At 39.1% G+C, this 20,424-nt stretch overlaps 1 protein-coding gene and 1 long non-coding RNA gene across 3 annotated transcripts; one reads left to right on the plus strand and one right to left on the minus strand.

The window, feature by feature from the left end:
- The first annotated feature begins 398 nt into the window (after positions 1 to 398).
- On the plus strand, positions 399 to 20,037 carry sfi1 (SFI1 centrin binding protein). The gene is made up of 32 exons (XM_062997903.1): positions 399 to 437; positions 1,695 to 1,837; positions 1,918 to 1,989; positions 2,081 to 2,191; positions 2,656 to 2,750; positions 3,279 to 3,396; positions 3,495 to 3,597; positions 4,036 to 4,192; positions 4,388 to 4,549; positions 5,368 to 5,438; positions 5,525 to 5,617; positions 5,956 to 6,053; positions 6,890 to 6,956; positions 7,153 to 7,283; positions 7,961 to 8,042; positions 8,639 to 8,817; positions 8,921 to 8,996; positions 9,158 to 9,253; positions 9,448 to 9,524; positions 9,611 to 9,713; positions 12,105 to 12,201; positions 12,602 to 12,762; positions 13,333 to 13,407; positions 13,507 to 13,581; positions 13,669 to 13,845; positions 14,618 to 14,844; positions 15,031 to 15,171; positions 15,669 to 15,906; positions 17,576 to 17,651; positions 17,750 to 17,897; positions 17,985 to 18,087; positions 19,213 to 20,037. The coding sequence occupies exons 2-32, from the start codon at positions 1,695 to 1,697 to the stop codon at positions 19,324 to 19,326; spliced, it is 3,666 nt and encodes a 1,221-aa protein (XP_062853973.1). The 5' UTR covers positions 399 to 437; the 3' UTR covers positions 19,327 to 20,037.
- Positions 14,932 to 17,654, minus strand: LOC134317165 (uncharacterized). 2 transcript variants are annotated; one of them, XR_010013180.1, is made up of 4 exons: positions 17,510 to 17,654; positions 15,719 to 15,883; positions 15,266 to 15,495; positions 14,932 to 15,129 (listed from the first exon to the last, which is right to left on the minus strand). It is a non-coding gene; the product is annotated as an uncharacterized LOC134317165 (long non-coding RNA). The 2 variants fall into 2 exon arrangements; XR_010013179.1 differs by having other exon boundaries at positions 15,719 to 15,915.
- Positions 20,038 to 20,424: the final 387 nt, after the last annotated feature.

Here is a 20,424-nt window from a genome sequence, read left to right on the forward strand (position 1 = left end):
GAGGGCGGACCGAACCACTTCACGTACAAAGGGGGTGCAATTATACATTTTTGCTAAACAGGAACGGGAAAATAGCTTTAAATAAAATATTATATAATGATAAATTGATATTTAAAAAAACCCATAATGCCCTAATACAGATTAAGGCCCCTGTCAGTCACAGACCCCTAAACTTGTTCTAACCCCCACCCCCGACCCCCCTCACCCCCTCACCAAACGGCGCCCCTGTCCACGGTAACCATTGTTTACAAACTGCAGGTTTTAGATTACCGGGCAAATGTCAAAATACTACATATAGATAATATAGTGTGCCACAAAGTGCTTATTAGGCAACCGATTATACCCTATATAGTGCACTGATAAAGCGCTTAGATGGTTATTCAAAATACAACCATAAACTCTACTTTTATTATGGCAGGAAGGACGCGGAAGTTTAGGTACATAACGCGGCAGTTACAGTTTGTTTTAAGTTGGAATGTGCATGGATTTCTAACATTGAAGTGTTTACATTAGTGAAGTTCAACAATTCAGCAAACTTTACACAAGGTTGTTGTGAGTTAATAATAAACTTTATAAATACCATATCTAATTTACCACGCAAATAAAACTGAAGAAGAACAGACACAGATCTATATTTGCTAGATAATTGTTACGTTGTATATATATTTGTATCTTTCTGTGTGAGGTACTGTGTTATTCTCACTCACATGAAAAGATCCGAATAAAAGAAATAGTAGTAAAAACAGTATTATAAAAGCTTTGCATGTATTAGGTTTATTTTTGTTTCGTTTTTAAAATAAATGAGTTTTGTTAGGAATCTGACAGAATTTTAGAGGTCAAACTACACTTGTCATATATGGTATAATGGTATATAACTGTCATGAATGGTATAAGTAATTTAACCTTTAATTTAACTAGAGTATTTTTTTTTTACCATATGGCTGCCACAGTATATGACCACTCAGTGGGCGCAAGGCACACAGTAACACCCTGGTCAGTGCACCAGTACATCGCAGGGCAGACACACATACACACACACACACACCCACACACCCATTCACCTATAGGGCAATTCAGTGTCTCCAATTAACCTGACTGCATGTTTTTGGACTGTGGGAGGAAACCCACGCAGACACATGCAAACTCCACACAGAAAGGACCCGGATCGCCCCGCCTGGGGATCGAACCCAGGACCTTCTTGCTGTGTGTCACCCACCGAGCCACCGTGCCGCCCAGTATATAACCAGAATTGTTCAATTAATTATACCTGAACTCCCGGGTTCGAGGCTCGGTGTTGCCACTGTTTGGCTGGGCGCCATCTGGCAGGCATAAAAGGCAGTGCCTGCAGCAAATACTAATTGGCCACCGTATCTGCAGGGTGGGGACCGGACTATATATGGGTGGGTGGGTCTTCATACGCTGTGTAAGGACCCTGATTGGCAGAAGAGACGCCTGTGCAGGAAGCACAGACGAGAAGAGGAGGGCTGTACACGTGTAAAGAAGGCGTGGGCAGCGGCGTGCTCTCCTTGGATGCAAATCTGGTGTCTGTCAGCAGCGGAAGACGAATTGGATGCGCTAAATCGGGAGGAAAAATGGGAAGAAAATGTTTTAATTATACAAGACTCCAACATAGTAACATCTTTATCATAGTAAAAGACCAGTGTTGTTCTTATACCTGCTATTTATTTAAACAGATGAACGTGCAGACAGCAAAGCTGCAATCTGGAAAACATGGTGTGCCTGCAAAGAGGTTAATGCGTAACACGTCTCGTAAGGTCCTCTACAAAGTGGGATACACATGGAACAGGGGTGGAAGACTTAAAGAGCTCAGGATAAGGTTAGAAATCACTATTCTTAACTGTTAGGGAGCTGATTTTGTAGTTGTTATACCAATGTTGTTTTGTGTCCTTTCCTTAGGCATCTTGCACGGAAGTTTTTTCACCTCTGGGTCCAAAAGACTTTTGGGCGAATCACTATATCAAAAGCCAGGTTTAGTACTCAACTTTTTGGCCAGTCAACTTGTTCTGTAGATCTGATATAAGAAAATCACTATAATAAAATAAGTTGTCTTTTTCTGAAGATCTCACTATCGAAAAGTGCTTCTGAGGAAGGCTTTTAGTTCCTGGAAAGATGAGTGGTGGCATGCAAGAAAAGAATGGACCCTAACTATCAGAGCAGATTGTCATTTTAAGTAAGTGTTTTGTACAGAAGAAGTTTATCCTCATATTTGAACTTGCTTGAAGCAGTACTGTTTTTTGAACTCAACAGTTATTTAACACTTGTATTAAGTTTATGTAGACAATCATATTTGTGTATGTTTTCCTGAAGTAAGTAGAGAACAGTAAACCAATTTACTTAAAACACACTTAAAACACAATTAAAATTTTTGAAGAGGTAAGTAAATCCAAGAAATTTTTATTCTTTACTAAAGTAGTCATAATCTCAGAAAAGGAACGCATTAATACTTTATATTACGTTTCATTATTAGCTATGTTTGTACTCTGCAATTGGACTGATGGCGTAATTGAAATAAACACACTTTTGAAGAACAGGATTTTAGAATTTATAAGGTCCTGAGTGAAGATAAATGGCAATAAACAACCCTAGGCACTTTAAACACTAATATTTATAAAATGTGTATTCCCTTTATTGCAGATATGTCCAGTACAGTAAAGTGTACCAAGCCTGGCGAAAGTATGTATCCATCCAGACAGAAGAGAAAAGAAAGCTTCAGATTGCTGTCAACTTTGGTATGGTAGATGTTAGAATCTTTCCTTTTTTTATTTGAGTAAAAATATGTAATTTTTAAATGCTTAAGCCCTTTTGAATGGCTAAGTGCAGTTATACAGGTTGAGGGGGTGGGACACTTCAGCTTAAGTGTGACATGCTTTACAGCTGAGCAATTTAAATCCAACATACAACGGGTTTGTGGGAACTTAATAGCTATTTTGATAACAGGTAGTTGAACTACGTAAATGCTTTCAATTATTTATTTATTTTGAATATCTGTTGGTCTTCTGATCAGACCCTTGGTATCCCTGGGTATCCTGATTAGGGCAACAATCTATCTCTTGTGGGATACGATTGTTTAGTGGTATTTTAAGGTTTTTTTTGTTGACATTCTGCAGTGCAGTGGTACAACTAAAGTAAAAAAATAAAGGTGGCTATACTAAATGGACTAAACACTTATTTATTTAACTGTACATTGCATTGAAATAAATAATTTTTCTAGTTCATTTTTCTCTTTGCAGTAATTGCTGTTCTTTACTGTGTTGCAGCGGTGCAGCATCTGTTGCGTCCTGTCTGGGAGGGCTGGGAACTTTACGTGGAAGTGAGACGCTTAAAGCACAGGATGCATGAGACAGCCGTACAGCGCCGGAGACTCAGTGCTACTAGGTATGTTTTATATCAGGCAAAGTCAGTTATGGGTTAGTCTGAAAATATACAGACTTTTATTTGTGTGTGCGTGTGTGTGTTCGTGTTTTCTGTTAAAGATGGGCATGGTGTGAATGGCAAGCTATGCTACGGCAGCGCAGAATAGAGCATCATCAGGAAGAGCTAGCTCTACAGCAGTGGACTACTACTGTGCAGAGCAGAGTAAGTGTGTGTGTTAGCCATTGACACTATTGGTTGGTGTAGCTGTTTTACTGTTTTACTTCTGCATTCAACACTAAACCACACCTCACCGGCTTATATTGTATTTTTGATTTAGGGTATATATGTATGTTTTTTTACCCTCAGTTATAGACAATAATGTCAGTGTAGATGCTCAGCCATCCAATAGCACCTCTGAGATTCAAACCTAGATCTCAGTGGTTGTGGGCTAGCATAATAGACCTTTACCACACTAGTATCTTTTCCAGTAATAAAAACCAACACAACAGTAATAATTATAGATTTTTTTCCTTGAAAGCTTCCTTATACATTGTTGTGAATCAATATTAATAAAGCAGTTTCCAAAACTGACCACCTTTTGAATCCAAAACATTTAAATTGTAAAATGTTTTACAGTTTTATTTCTGTGGCTTTTAACAGGCATGGCTGCGGTGGAAAAACAAGTACATAGAAGCCTATAGCTTGCAAAAGAAAGAAGCTAGAGCTCACATTCACTTCTGCCAGCAGCTGCAGCGACGTGCACTACGAGGCTGGATTACACACACTCAACACAAACAAGTTAAAAAACAAGCAAAAGGTATTAGTGTTTTCTTTATTTTAAACCCTTAATGCATGTTTTTATTTATAAGCTCTGTAAAGTTAATGCAGTTTGAACCAACTTGTTATATCATATTAAAACTTTTTATATTTTTATTAAATCACACTGTAACCTTTTTGAATGGCTTCTCATGATTAAGAACCTTGATTGCTTGATAATGTGCTTGTATTGCAGTCCTAGCTGGTAGTGTGTGGTGCAGCTCTGTGGTGAGAAGACACTGGTGTGTGTGGTACAGAGCATTTCAGTGCAGACAGGCAGATAAAGACAGGTTACAGATTGCGGATAATCTAGCACGCCGCGCCACACTCAGACATGCCTTTTGTCACTGGAGAAACTGTATCCTTTAGTCGGCTAGTACTGTCACTGACACAGCTTCAATTTTCATAAGTTTGCAGTTTTGTATTTAAAGGATACGTATTTCTCCACCATATGTGGAAGTTATAAATAATTCTTTGACATTATATATATTTACACAAACTGTCATTCAGAAAAGGCAACCAGATCATAATGAATATATGAGGCTGATGCTTGGTTAAGTCAAGTTTCCCTAGAAATTTGAAGTTTGTCTTTTCTTGAACTTACGCTTTCCTCTTTTGTAGTAGCCAGTTTCACAAATCTTACACAGTTTATCTCTAAAAATGTAGCAAGTACTTTTATAAGGTTTATAACCTGAGTGTAACCTTTAACCGTTAAAGCTGTTCATTAAAATTCTGTCCTTAATGGTAAAAACCATTTTATCTTGTGTTTCAATATTGTCGTCTGCTGCTGTGGAAAACAATGGTTGTCATGGTAACCAGTAATTTAAATAAGTAAAATTATATTGTTGTTGTGTCCAACAATGAAAGAATTTTGAAAATTCATCAACATTTGCCAAAGGTATGGGCAAAAGTACAGAAATTCAATTTTTGACTCGAGAGTGTAGTGATGCTGACTCCAACCTATCACAGAGGAAGCATGTGTTAGCCTTAACCCTCTCAAGTTTGTAAATGTCATAATATAGGGGGTTAATGGATGTAAACTGATAACAATTACATTTTCAATAAATAGGGTACAAATAAAAAAGTTAAAAAAGCTGTAAATATTTTGGTTTTCTGTGAGGTTGCTTTATTTTAAGTGTTACCTTGTACATCACACTTTCCTGATCGACTTTAAAGATGTTCACATGCGCTCAGAAAAGGCAGAGAGAAAACTAACTGCTATGCAACATCACCACCGTCAGTTGTTGGTCAGTAACCTTCAGTAACTTCTGAATTATGCAAAGTGTTGGGAAGTCTTTGATGAATGGTTTTCTAATTCTAACTTCTTTGTTAGTGTTTGGGGTTCAAAGCCTTGGTCCTGAATGTCAGTCAATGTAAAACTCATCAAATCAACAAGAACATTAGTGTACAGCATCATCAGCGCACAGTAAGAACACACACACACACACAAGCATTATAGTTTTTGTTTTGTAAAACTCTAAAAATAAAGTTCTTAAAATAAGTTTTATGTCAGATGCCCTTCCCCACACAACCCTTCTTGTTTTATCATGGCTTGGGACCTAGATGTCCAACCAGCCAAGAGCATAGCTGAGATTTGAATCTCAGGAATAGTTGGCTATCATGATTTTACCTCCAAGTATTGGCATAATACTTAAAATGTGATTGATAATCAATTCATAACTTAGCAATCATAAATGTATTATGTGTAGTTTTACTATAATACTTAGTGTTTTTATAACGTGCTGGTTTGTTTATTGTTTGCAGATTATGATGAAATATTGGAAGCACTGGCAGATGCGTTTGGAGCAGATTGAAGATCGGAGTCTTCAGCCTCAGATGACTATAGCAGTCAAACAACACAGGTTAATAACACACTATACAATTGAAAGTATGTGAACATCTAACCATGAGCTTTATTCCAAACTACAAAGAGGGGAAACATGAGTCCAGAAAGCTTCTCTTTATCTGAATCTCACAAATATCTAAAAATCACACACACAAATTTTATTTTTTTAATTAAATGTTCATGTTTTACTAGCACTGGTCCTAGGTACAATGCAGAAACATACTAAAAATACATCACAAGGTCTTGAGCATCTTCCACCCCCCACCTGACATATCAAATCATGTCTGTGTGTAAACGCATGACTGGCTGATAGCACCACTGGAGATTCGAACCCTGGAACCTAACGATAGTGCGTTAGGATAATATACTGCTGTGCCACCCAGGCCCCACTACTGTATGGTAATTAATCTAAAACCAATATTACAGTAATCTTATAGAAAATATATTAATGCTATGGCATCATATGCCTGAGTAGCTGTTGAAGTCACTGTCTTGTCTTTTCTATTTGAAGTTCCCAGATAATTAGTTCATTTTCTTTGGTTGTTCCTACAGTCTGTACACTGTTTTTTTAGCTGTAAGAGCCAAAATGTTTTAAAGCTCTGAAATGTGATACTATTATAGGTAGTACATGTCAGGTATAACCAATGTTACTATGTATTGTGCAATGAGAGTATTTCAAACCATGTCTATTTCCTTTTTACTTTAGTTTCTTTTTTAAGGGCATCTAAAACTCAAGAGTTGATTTTTATCAGACGTACTGTATATATGTGGTTGGAAAAATCACCAACCAGTATTGGAGCTGTATGCAATGAAGTACAGTCAAATAATGTGAATGTTTGTGTTTGCTTCTAGGTTTTTATTGTTGAAAGTTTATCTTCAGAGATGGCGGGAGCATTTTAGAGAGCACCAACACATGCAGGTACCTTCTAAAATCTGTTTCTCGTCTTATCAAACACATCTTTTTCTCTGTTAGATCTAAGATCAAATGTTTATACTGTATGGTGTAATATTAATTAAATTGTTTATTTAGTAGTGCAGACATGAGCAGAGAGAATTGCTCTCATATGTTGCATTGTGTCATTTGTATTTTCTGTGCTATACATCGCTGTTAAAAGGATCTAGAGTTGCGAGCTGACTCTTTCTTTAAAAGACGGTTCCTTCCACGGTGTGTAAAATCATGGAGAATATATGCAGAGCAAAGAATGGAGCGCAGGACAATGCGAGAAAGAGCTGAACTTTGTCTCAAGTGGGTCTCTTTTTTTTTCTTTTTGATTGCCCCCATATTTAAGAGTCGCTTTAGATTTGGTACCTGATTAACCACTCGTCCATATTACAGTGACAGTGGGAAGAAACCCTATTCAACCTTCCCTTCCTCAAACACGGCCAATTGTGTTTGTGTGGATGCCCAGCCCTGATATTCAAACTCGCAAGTTCAAACACTCTGCAGTAGATTAATGTGCCAAGCACTACTTATTTTTATCTTGTTTTGTGACCGGCACTGAGAATGCACTGACAAGTATACCGCCCAACGGCTAGGCTGTTTGGTCACATCTAAATTGCTGTAGACAAGGAGAATGTTAGTTGTAGAGTAACCTTGTGAAAGTCCCTCTTTTACCCATTAAAGATTCTGGAAACCTGAGTGATAAAATCACATTTTTATAAAATATTTTATTTATTAAAAGAATAGAGATTTAATGTTTAGAATTCATGTTTAAATAAGCCATGCACAACTACCTCTGTCAGTCTCATTTAATTGTGTGGTGGATTTTATGATTAAATGATTCATATGATTCACTGACACATGATTCATATATGTCAAATGAGCTTTTTTGCACTTAAAAGCTTTTATCATTGTAGTGCTTTGTTTTTTTTCTGCATATGTGCATGTGTTGCACTAAGCTGTTTGTGTTGTTGGTTGTATAGAGAGCAGCTGCACAGCTGGGCTTTTTATACTTGGTGGGAACGTTCTACACATCTGAAGGAACAGAGACTGGCGGAGAGGATGGTAATACACACACACATTATCTCATTAATCATGGCACACTCAGTTAGATGCCAACAGGTGGGAGTGAGGCAGTAACACTGTCCAACTTCCACACCACCTGTGGTGGCACTGTGCTGCCACAGTCACAACATTAATCAGATAAATGAGTGTTTTACTCTTGCTTGCTAATAATCTAAAGGACAAAACAGCCATTGTTGGGCCCTTGAGCAAGGCCCTTAACTCTCATGGCTCTAGGGGTGCCATACTACGGCTGGCCCTGCACTTTGACCCCAGCTTCCAAAGATTGTGGGATATGTAAATAAATAACTTCATTGTACTGCACACATGTATATGTATTTATGACAAATAAATGCATTTAATTCTCATCCTTATTATATTACAAGGTTTCCTACCAAAGACAAGACCGTTGACTTGTTTAATGAGAACAATAAATTACAGGGCTGCTTAATTTGGGCTGCATCCCACCACCCTATTGATGATTATTGTTCTATAACAGCATGTCACAAAGTGTATCAGTGTCAAAGATGCAAAGTGTATCTGTGTCTTTCTGTTGAACACTCATGATTAATGTCCACCTTTACCTGACATTTCTTTAGGCAGTGTTGCATGCAGAGCAAACGTGTCTCTCCCGGGCCTGGTCTAAGTGGCTGTCTAGGGCATTGCAACAGAAAAAGGACAGGCTTTCCCAAGCAAAAGCTGAGACTCTTTACACACACACTCTACTTAACAAGATGCTGAAGCAGTGGAAACACAGCGTGAAAGACATCCAGATAAGGTATAACAAAAGGAATGAAATCCTTCCTCACTGGTCCTTCAGAAGGCTTATTGTAGTTTCTCATTGAGGCTTATTGTTTAATATTTATTGTGTTCACTTTCAGTCTGGGGCATTTTGAGCAGGCTGTGGTTCATGACGGCCACCGGTGCATGAGGAGAGCCCTGACTGGCTGGCGGGAGGTATGATTGTGTTTCCAGTGACGTGTAGAGGACTATTTGTATTATATTACATATAATTCTGTACTGCTGTACTATAATTCAGCAGTAAATTATAATGAGGATGATTTGGAGTTACACTATTTAAGAATAATTGTGGGAACATTTTGTGTGTGTGATGGCAGTATGTGGAATACAGAAAAGAGAAGACTAATCAGCTAATGCAAATGAATGAGCACTACGAAAGGAAGCTGCTTAAGCACATGCTAGAGGCCTGGAAGGTATTCATTCACACAGAGAGAATATTTAAATAGTGTAGGACTGTTTTTAGGTGCTTGGGTGGTGTAGCGATAAGATACGCTAGCCCACTACAACTGTGCATCTACATACAGACATGATTGGCTGTATCTATTTCTATGGGCACAGAGAAGTCACTTGCTATAGTCACTCAGTGTGTATGTGTGTGTGCATACAGCAACACCATGTGCAGACCCAACACATCAGTGCAAGAGTAGAGAAATGTTACCAACAACATCAGCAAGATCTTGCCAGGTATTGCAATCATGACACACTTCTGTTTTTTCTTTTTGTCCACTTGTTGATCTTTGTTTTATTGTAAACTGTCTGTATGAATGCAGGAGGATGCTGTGTTTATGGAGAAGGAACGTTCTTCTGTCGGTGGAACAGAGAGAAAATGAGACGAGAGCAAAGTTCCATTATGAACACTGCCTTCTGTCAAAGGTGCTCTATACATAGCTGCATATGATACCGCTGTCTAAAAATTGTGCAGATTAACGACACTAATAAATATAAACACTCCTAAAATAAAAGATCAGTAATTATATAATTATTAGAGTAAATAAAATAAAACATCGGATGCATTGGATGTGGAAGCTTTGATGAATTTTGAGTGCTGCACTAGCTGGCAGATAATTTAGGGATTCTAAACATGTTGGACCTGTCATATAGGTGCAGTATTATCAGGCGCTTGGGTACAGCATTGGTCGCCTGCCTTCGTCAGGGTTGCCATCAAAAATGTTTTCTGATGTTGTTACACAATTTTTTCATAAAAGTAAGAGTATTTGCTGATCGTACATGTCACTTTCTTAATGTTTTAACCCCACTCCCCTTCTTTTAATGACCACTTATTTGTTATGAGGGTGGGAGGGCTGAAGGGACTCATTACTGCTGCAATTGTGGCTTCTGCTGGCTAGCTGAAGGTCTTGCACATGCACATGTATCAGAGGGGCCATGTGTAAGTTCTTCAGTGGTGAGGAGTGATATACAGTATATGCACAATTGAATGTAAGTACAATTGGAAAAAGGTGAAAATTTGTAAAAGGAATTTAAAACAAAGGTACAGTGTCTATCATACATATCCACACACACGTTTTCACTGCAGCCTTGTTAACCTGATGTTAATCTCTTCTTGATAAACCATATAAATGTTGTCACTTAAGTAAACTACTATATACAGTGTATCACAAAAGTGAGTACACCCCTCACATTTCTGCAGATATTTAAGTATATCTTTTCATGGGACAACACTGACAAAATGACACTTTGACACAATGAAAAGTAGTCTGTGTGCAGCTTATATAACAGTGTAAATTTATTCTTCCCTCAAAATAACTCAATATACAGCCATTAATGTCTAAACCACCGGCAACAAAAGTGAGTACACCCCTAAGAAACTACACCCCTAAATGTCCAAATTGAGCACTGCTTGTCATTTTCCCTCCAAAATGTCATGTGATTTGTTAGTGTTACTAGGTCTCAGGTGTGCATAGGGAGCAGGTGTGTTCAATTTAGTAGTACAGCTCTCACACTCTCTCATACTGGTCACTGAAAGTTCCAACATGGCACCTCATGGCAAAGAACTCTCTGAGGATCTTAAAAGACGAATTGTTGCGCTACATGAAGATGGCCAAGGCTACAAGAAGATTGCCAACACCCTGAAACTGGGCTGCAGCACAGTGGCCAAGATCATCCAGCGTTTTAAAAGAGCAGGGTCCACTCAGAACAGACCTCGCGTTGGTCGTCCAAAGAAGCTGAGTGCACGTGCTCAGCGTCACATCCAACTGCTGTCTTTGAAAGATAGGCGCAGGAGTGCTGTCAGCATTGCTGCAGAGATTGAAAAGGTGGGGGGTCAGCCTGTCAGTGCTCAGACCATACGCCGCACACTACATCAAATTGGTCTGCATGGCTGTCACCCCAGAAGGAAGCCTCTTCTGAAGTCTCTACACAAGAAAGCCTGCAAACAGTTTGCTGAAGACATGTCAACAAAGGACATGGATTACTGGAACCATGTCCTATGGTCTGATGAGACCAAGATTAATTTGTTTGGTTCAGATGGTCTCAAGCATGTGTGGCGGCAATCAGGTGAGGAGTACAAAGATAAGTGTGTCATGCCTACAGTCAAGCATGGTGGTGGGAATGCCATGGTCTGGGGCTGCATGAGTGCAGCAGGTGTTGGGGAGTTACATTTCATTGAGGGACACATGAACTCCAATATGTACTGTGAAATACTGAAGCAGAGCATGATCCCCTCCCTCCGGAAACTGGGTCGCAGGGCAGTGTTCCAGCATGATAATGACCCCAAACACACCTCTAAGACGACCACTACTTTATTGAAGAGGCTGAGGGTAAAGGTGATGGACTGGCCAAGCATGTCTCCAGACCTAAACCCAATAGAACATCTTTGGGGCATCCTCAAGCGGAAGGTGGAGGAGCGCAAAGTCTCGAATATCCGCCAGCTCCGTGATGTCGTCATGGAGGAGTGGAAAAGCATTCCAGTGGCAACCTGTGAAGCTCTGGTAAACTCCATGCCCAGGAGAGTTAAGGCAGTTCTGGGAAATAATGGTGGCCACACAAAATATTGACACTTCAGGAACTTTCACTTAGGGGTGTACTCACTTTTGTTGCCGGTGGTTTAGACATTAATGGCTGTATATTGAGTTATTTTGAGGGAAGAATAAATTTACACTGTTATATAAGCTGCACACAGACTACTTTTCATTGTGTCAAAGTGTCATTTTGTCAGTGTTGTCCCATGAAAAGATATACTTAAATATCTGCAGAAATGTGAGGGGTGTACTCACTTTTGTGATACACTGTATGTGTTATGCATAGGTGTTGTTGGCATGGCGTCAGAGATCAGCATTTACAGCTCTTCATCACTGCCAGCAGGAGGAAACACTGAGAAACGCTGAAGTCCAACTACACAGAGGTACTATTTTATTTTGAGACGCTTTGCAAATACCAGATGCACAGTATTAGGTGTGCATCTTGCATGCATACTTTGCAAGCATACCAAATGTTAAGACACTTTGACTTTTTTTTAGTATGTTTACAGCACTTTGCAGAGACACTGTTATCCAAAGCAACTTACATTTGTGACTGAATACAGTCCAAGGGTTTGGGACCTTTTGAAGGGCACAACAGAAGCAACTTGCCAGTGGTGGCAGCAACCCTCCAATTATTAGTCTAGTACATTAACTGTTGAGCTACTACTGCCCTGTATATAATGTTATAAAAATATATATTATTTTTGTAAATCAATTTTTAAATATATTATTGGTAAACATTTTTTAAAAATACCAGTAATAAAAGTGTGTCTTTTCTGATAGTGCGAATGCAGACAGATTTCAGGAAGTGGAGGAAGAGACATGGTGAAGTAAGAGAAGAAAGGCTGTCTGTGGAGAAAGCCTGCAGACATCACCACCATGTCCTGCTTAGAAAAAGCTTCAGGGCCTGGATCATCTTTAATCACAAGCACAAAGACTATCAGGTGACTATCAGACTTTCTTTACTGTCACACTTTAGACTATTATTAGGCAGTATACTTTTTTTTTTTTTTTGCCACCATATTTCTCCTGGTCATTTCGCTTGTACCACCTCTGTTCTGGCTGAGGAGAGCTGACACTATCACAGGCACAGATATGCAAAGTCTAACATGGAACTGTCAACTTTGTGAGTACGCCTACGAGTGCAGGTGCCTAGACCAGACAACAGTGGTAAAGTACAGTGCCAATGTAGTCCAGTCAACCTCCCATCCTCCCTCAGGCCTGTGGTCACCCAGCCAGGTCGATAGCACCGCCTGGGATTCAGACTTGAGATCTTTAGACTGCTGCGCCACCCGAGTGCCCCCAAAGGTGGTTCTCATTTTTCTGCGGCAGTCTGTATAAATGCTGTACTTGAGCCATGGACTTGAATTTAAAAGCCTTGACACACCAAACAGATTGGCCATTAAAAGTCATTAACCATTTCTAGCAAGACTTTTAACTTGAATGTTAGGATTGACCCGAAGTTAATGATAATGACCTGACTAATATATATTTATGCTTTATGTAATTATTAGGTTCTGAAAAACAAGAGTACCGAGTGGCACAAACTAAAAATGTGTCAACGTTTCTTTCTCCTCTGGAAAGTAGAGGCAAGTCTGTTTGCTTTGTTTGTCTCTACTTTGTGTCATTCATTTAGTACAAAAGGAAATGCAGTTGTGTAAAAATCGTATGTGTTTTGTATTCCACAGCAACAGAGCAGGTGGAAAGAGGCAGAGCAAACAGAGTTAGCTCTCTGGCACTGGTCACTGAACCTGCAGGCCAAGGTACCATTCATCTACTAGCTCGGTCAACATCTGACATTTAGCCTCTCACTGTTAGAACATTCTGTAACGTGTGTTTGTGGAATGCAGGTGTTGTATGTATGGAGGCAGTGGGTCGCTGAACGTCACAGAAAGCATGGCCGACTTGCAGTGGCGGCTCAGTTCTACAGGGACGAGCTTCTACGTCAGGGCGTTACGCACATCCTCATATACACAGCACACATGAGTGCTTTCTCCACAGACATGGCTCTTCACAGCCACGAGGAGGTGTGTACGTGTGGGTTTGTTGTGCTGTCGATTATGTAACTCTTTTTCCACCAGTGTTGAGTTACATTTTTTCCCATTTTCCACCAAGTCATGGCCAATTGGAGCTTTTCTCTCTCTTGTTGCTACTGCCACCCACACCTCTGATCGAAGGAGGGCTGTGTCTGGCATGCAGCTGCTGACCACTTTTTTTCACCAGCTAGGGGCAGGGTGTCACAGAGCACAGTATTGCGGAGAGTCCACCTTTGTTTACCTCTGATCAGCCACCCCCTATGCAGGTGCCTTGATTGGTGGCCAGAGATCATAATTGCGGCAGTGACAAGAAACCCTGGTTCCATAGCCAATTATGTTCATGTTCAGAGACCAGAGCACCACTGAGATTTAAACCCCAGATCTAAGCGGTAGTGGGCTACCATACTGTGCCACCCAAGAGTCCAATGCCAGTACTGGTTGTAATGTTTTTCAACCCAGCAATTGTACCACTGCACAGTGATCATATTAATTGTGGATTTTTTTTTTTCCAAACCTCTTGCTTAGGGAACACATTTTGCAATTATAAATCAAACTCATATCTCATATCATATTCTAAACGTAAATAATTTTTTCCCAACAAGATCTGGCTCTTTTGGGGTGGAAAATTACTTTAAAAGTCCTTCTTAAGTCCTTCTTAATTTGCATTAGCAGTGACACTTTGTAGTTGTAAATTGATATGTCTGTTATAATTTTTCAAATGAATAAATACATTATGTGTGTATGTTGTGTTTTGTGTCTGTAGAGTTCTCGGCAGCTGCAGGCGGTGGTGAGAAGGTGTTTCTTGCGGTGGAAGCAGCACGCGTTGTGGAAGCCTTCACAAACCAGAGAAATAGCAACAGAAAAAGAAGGGCTTCCTAAAATGAAAAAGAGTGTGTCCTTTTGTCTGCCTGAAGACCAGACTCACACTCAACACTCAGTCAAGACTCTGGTTCCAGAGCCGAGCTCAGGGGATTCCATTATGAGCAAATTGTGAGTAAAAATTGCATAAAGTGTAACTTCAATCTGTGTGTTATATTCTACATGTGCCACTTTGTAATACTTGTAATAATTTTTGGATTGTTACAAATAATAACTTTTTTATGATTTTTTTGGATTACAGTGTTAATAAGTAGTGTATTTTGCAGCTTTTTGATGGCTGTCTGTTTAAACTTGTAGGTTGCTGGTTCGAGCGTCTAGACTGCAACCTCGAAGGCCTGATGACCTGTTATGCTCTCCAGCCAAAGACTTGCTGCAACACTCCAAGCACGACAGACACTGTAACGCAGATAACAAAGACAAATCGGCACCTAATAACAGGTCATTTATAGGATAAAATATTTTAAAATAAAATTATACATTTTTATGTACATCAATAATGGTGCACATTAAATGGCCAAATGTATGTGGTTACCTGACCATGAGCTAGTTGGAAATTCCATTTCAAAACCATTGACACTAACATGGAGTTGCCCTCTTCCTCGTTTTTCAGCTGCTCCTGGTTGCTACAGCGGATTATTTGTCTCAATCTTGCCCTGTGGTGAACATCCTCCTCTGTCACCCCTACCACCTATTTCAACCCTCACTGCATACATAAACCTTATCCTTGGCTATCCTCTCCACCTCCTTTCTGGCATCCTTCCTCTGCACACACCCAAACACAAAGTCTTTCCAGAATGTTGCCACAAAGTTGAAGGCATTTATTGCTTTTAATTGACATCAGTCATTAAAATTGGTGTCCACATACATTTTGCCATATAATGTTTCTTGCATTTCTTTACAACCTTTTAAGTTTATCTGTTTCTTTGTTGTTTTAGTGTTCAGAAGCAAAACACATGGCAGACTGACACTGGGTCTGCATCGTTACCTGCAGCATCTATTCCAGTCCTTTCTCTGCCCCCCTCTGTTTTACATCCTTCCACCCAACATCAGTCTTCTGTTTCAATCACAAAGCCTTCAGGTACTTCAGGAAACACCTCCACACTGTCCTGTGCTGTAAGCAAGGAACTTCTGCTACCTCCATCTTCATTTACTGCAGCCAGGACAAAGTGCAAGGTGATAACTCTACAATTACATAAAAATGTGTTTATTTTCCATTTATTTAACTTGTATTTCAATTGAACAGTTAGCTTACTCCAAAATAAATTTTCTTTATATAAAGATAGAATTACACTGTTTCCAGCCCTTTGTGTTGGATCTAGACCAGGGGTCCTCAAACTTTTTAACTTAAGGGCCGGATTACTGTTCTTCAGTGTTTCGGGGGGCCGGACCGCAGATGAAATAGTAAACACACCCCAAAAAAAGCTATTTACTGTGTATACTGGATGTATTTTCTGCTGTGTATAACTGTAGTATAATTTTACTTCATAATGATAATGCAGACATTTTATTTATTTTAATCATTTCCATTATCCCAACTCATACAGCGTTTCCCCAAAAATCAGTGTGAACTGTGAGTCTGCTTTTGCCTGACGAGACAGTCAGCATCAGGTTCCATATTTGTTACTGCCAGTCATCATAGGTAATAAGTGTTGATGAGTGAGTCTGAATCTAGTTGGAGATTTAAGGTGTTTAAACGTTCCAGATCCTTGGATTCATACCAAACAGGACGTATACCAAACGAATTCTTCCCATTAGAAATAAAGGGAAAATGATTAATCCGTTCCCATGAAAAAAAATCCTATTGTTATTGGCATATTATACGTTGATGGGGTTGTATAAAATAATGTATAAAACGGATAGTTCCAGTCCTAAAATCTGATTGGCTGAGCCGCGTTCAAAGCCGCTGTAAAATCACAGATATAAGCGCACCTGTCACCACCTCACATCATTCCATATTAATACGCCACTGAAAAGAAGAAGTACAAACTTGGTTGAACACTATTTTAAGTCATGTACTATACATGGAAATGTCCAGATTAATATAAACAGTAATCCTGATCATTAAGCGGGTGTTTCGTCCAAGAAATAGTGTAATAGTTTGCGAATGTTACGTTCGCCCTCATGTTGCCTAGCAATACGGCACACCGTTAACGCTCGTGGCTTTGTCTCGCGAGAGGTAAACAAGGGTCGCGTGCGGTGTCGTGACTCATTTTGACCCGTACAAGTTCTAGCACGCGAGTCGTATTCCAAATAAAGGTCGTGTACCAAGTAAAATTGTTCGCGTCCAAACAAGACAATAATTCCTGAATCTGCATGTAGTTAAGAGCATTAGTTTTAATGAAATCAACACAGGACACAACGATTTTCATAATGAAATTCCATTTAACTGCATTTAACGCACAATCACTCCTCTCGCCGAACCCACCACGCTTGGAGCGCCACCCGTTGGATCGCTGCCGTATAATCTACGGAGACTCCAGGTGGCCAATTTTTGTTTTTTTCTGTTATTTTTTTCCCGCTATAATACTGTGAGTTTAAAGATGAACAGGGGGCAGACAACATGTATTGCTACAGTGGTTAAAAGGGCCGGTCAGATGAAAGCATCGGGCCGTAGTTTGATGACCCCTGATCTAGACCATAAGCTAGTATATATGCTGGTCAAGAAATATTTCTGTAGTAATGAAATATTAGGGAATGGTTTAAGATTGGGCACAAACTCTGGAAACACGTTGGCAAGATGGTAGCATAAATATGTCCAATCTAATAAATTACTTACTAATTAAATTACTCCTTTACCATATACATTTCCGTTTTCTTCTTCCTCTCTGTCTGGCAAATGAAGAGAACAAGTTTAAGAAAAAAGGATCCATCACTCCTCTCCCCTCAGTATTTCACCCATACTAAACCTCTTGAACAAGGTAAGCAATTCACACATGCTCAATACACTACTAATGTTGGCTGAATGATACTGCTGTCCCGAGTCCTTTCATTGATTAACCAGTAGGTTTACCTGAAGCAGATACCATAAATAAAGAAGACGAAGATGATGATGATGAGGAAACTTTGGTGCAGGCAACCTTTGACCCAACTGAATCTTTAACCACAGAGCTACTAGAAATCAAACTGGACCTGCAGAGATACCAGCAAGATAGAAATCAGTTGCAGTATGTTCTTCAAAATCTGCCTGTTTTTCATTCAGCTGGATGGTGCAGGGTTATATATAATTTTTTTTCTATTCTGTTTGTGTACAGGACATGGCGTAAACTTCAGAAGGTGATGAGAAATTGGCTCCAGACTACAGGCAGTGATGGAGATACTGAAGAAAGAGAGAACATTATACAGGAATTAAATGAGGTATTTATCTAACATAGCTGTTTCTTTTTGTATAGTGTTTTTTGTTAATATGTCAATATTTGTTCTGAATCCAAGGCTCTTTGAGAAAAAGTGTGCAAAAACTTTGATTGCAGTGTATTACTGTGCACCAGTCTCTGGTCCGTATTAAAACCAGGGTCTAGGATTTGATTTAAGTGGGGCCTGGATTCATCCCAGAATTAATTGTGGGTATGGACCTTGAGTATTTAAACCAACTGAAAAACAACCTCAAACTCATGCATGCGTGCACACACACAGACACACACACATATATAAACACATAAAAACAACCTGATTCATTGCTTATGTTAGAATGACCTGATTCTGGTAAATAATTCCATTTCAAGCATTCTGAAGCATTCTGGTTTAAAGGTTTTTTTTCTACATGTCTCTTACTAAAGCTTTCTTATTGTTACTATTTAAAGTCCAAGAATTATTAAATTACAAAACAATAATTTTACAAAATACTGGTCAGGACTTAACACATTAAAGTGTTCTGTAAGAACTACAGTACATAAAAACCATCTGGATTATATTTAACACCCATTCTTTTGGAAGACACAGCTTATCATAAATCTGACTGTACCAGCTGTTTGGTGTTTCAGCGTTGCAGGTGAATATTTTTGGGCAGATTGCAGAGGCAGTCTCTGTGTCAGTGTATGCATCTGCAGCATGCCTTTATGTCTGGTTATTGTCATCCTAAAGATTGTAAAACATGTTTTTATGATCCAGTTCTGTAGAGGAAATGCATTTAGGTGCACAGAGTGAGGTGGCTCAGGTGTAAATATGGTCACTGTAGTGGTTTTGCCCTAATTCAGATGCAAATGCATATAATGTCACACAAATGTAATCAGGAGTATGTAGGCAAATCTGTGATCGTGGTTATTTTATTTCATATAGCGCAAGATACCCATAATAATTTATTTATTACACCTGTTAACAGTTGTTCCTTTTATTTCTATTGTAAAAGCAAATAATAAAAATTTTGGAGACCAAACATGGCTTGGCCAATTGATTTAACTTGGAGTAAAGAAAAAAAAAAAAAAAGCTTTTGCTTTCACTGTTTCATTTTTCAAGTATTTATTTTTTCTATTCTTTTCTCTACAGCTGGAGATTCGTATTTCTGCCCTGTCTGTGAAATTGGCTGAGCAGAAACCCACCATGATCTGCCATGTTGCACGGATCAGCAGCTTAGAAAGCCAGTTGCAGGAATCCAGATGAATTTCGACTTATATAACTTAAAGTGGGGCTATTAAATGAACACAGTATAAGCCTTCTTGTTTTCTGAAGACTTGTATGATAAGTGTTTGGCTGTCATGAAAGGCTTTATCAGTTAAACTCTTACTGTTTTATAAGCTTATTGTACAATAAATGAGCAGGCTTAAATCGGGTAACACTACATAGTTGCGTATGATTAATAACTAATTATTTTGCTTAGTGTATTTAGTGTTGCAAGCGGTTGGCTGGGGCGCCATCTAGCGGGCATAATTGGCAGTGCTTGCAGGGAGGGATGACCGGACTATGTGGGTGGGCTCTTCAAATGCTGTGTAAGGACTCTAATTAGCAGATAGAGAGGCACCTGTGCAGAATGCATGGGTGAAAAAAGGTTCCGCTAAGGGCTGCACGCGGGTCAGAGGAGGCGTGAGCAGCAATATATACCCACCTCGACTGCAATCAGGGATCCCCCAGCAGCGGTAGACAGATTGACTTCACTAAATTGGGAGAAAATGGAAGAAAATGCATAAATAAAATAGAAAAAAAAGCTTTTAGTGTTGTTTGCTATTGACTTTGCCGTTCTTGTCACTTTGCACATTTCTGTGTGACAAAAATAATGTATATTTTGTGTAAAGTTTCATGGTAATAAATGAATTCAGCTGTTTATTTTTGGTATTACTTTAAAGGGCTGTTATTCACATAAATGTTATAATTTAATATCCAATGTCTGGCCAAAATAAAAAAAAGCAAACCTTAAACAACAGGCCCTCGGTGTTCTGGAAATGATGTTAATGTCTGGAAGCAAGATGTTTGTGTGCCACACTGTGATTCTTTCCACATGTACTCACAGCCCAGACTGCTAGAACTTATGCATCAAGTTTGTTTTTGAGGTAATGCTAGTGTGTGAGTATATTCAAATCGTTTTCTTTTCATTTATAATATTTAAAAAATACAGTACAACAGAACTAAGGAAATTATTTAAAAAATCCAAAGTGCTCACGTAATATTTTAACTTCTTTCCGGCCTCAGTAACCCCATACAAACGCAATGCCTACTTAGTAGGGTTGCCAGATTGCATTGTTTTTATCCAATAATCACGTAAAC

This window comes from Trichomycterus rosablanca, chromosome 6, assembly GCF_030014385.1.
Source record: "Trichomycterus rosablanca isolate fTriRos1 chromosome 6, fTriRos1.hap1, whole genome shotgun sequence".
NCBI lineage: Eukaryota > Metazoa > Chordata > Actinopteri > Siluriformes > Trichomycteridae > Trichomycterus > Trichomycterus rosablanca.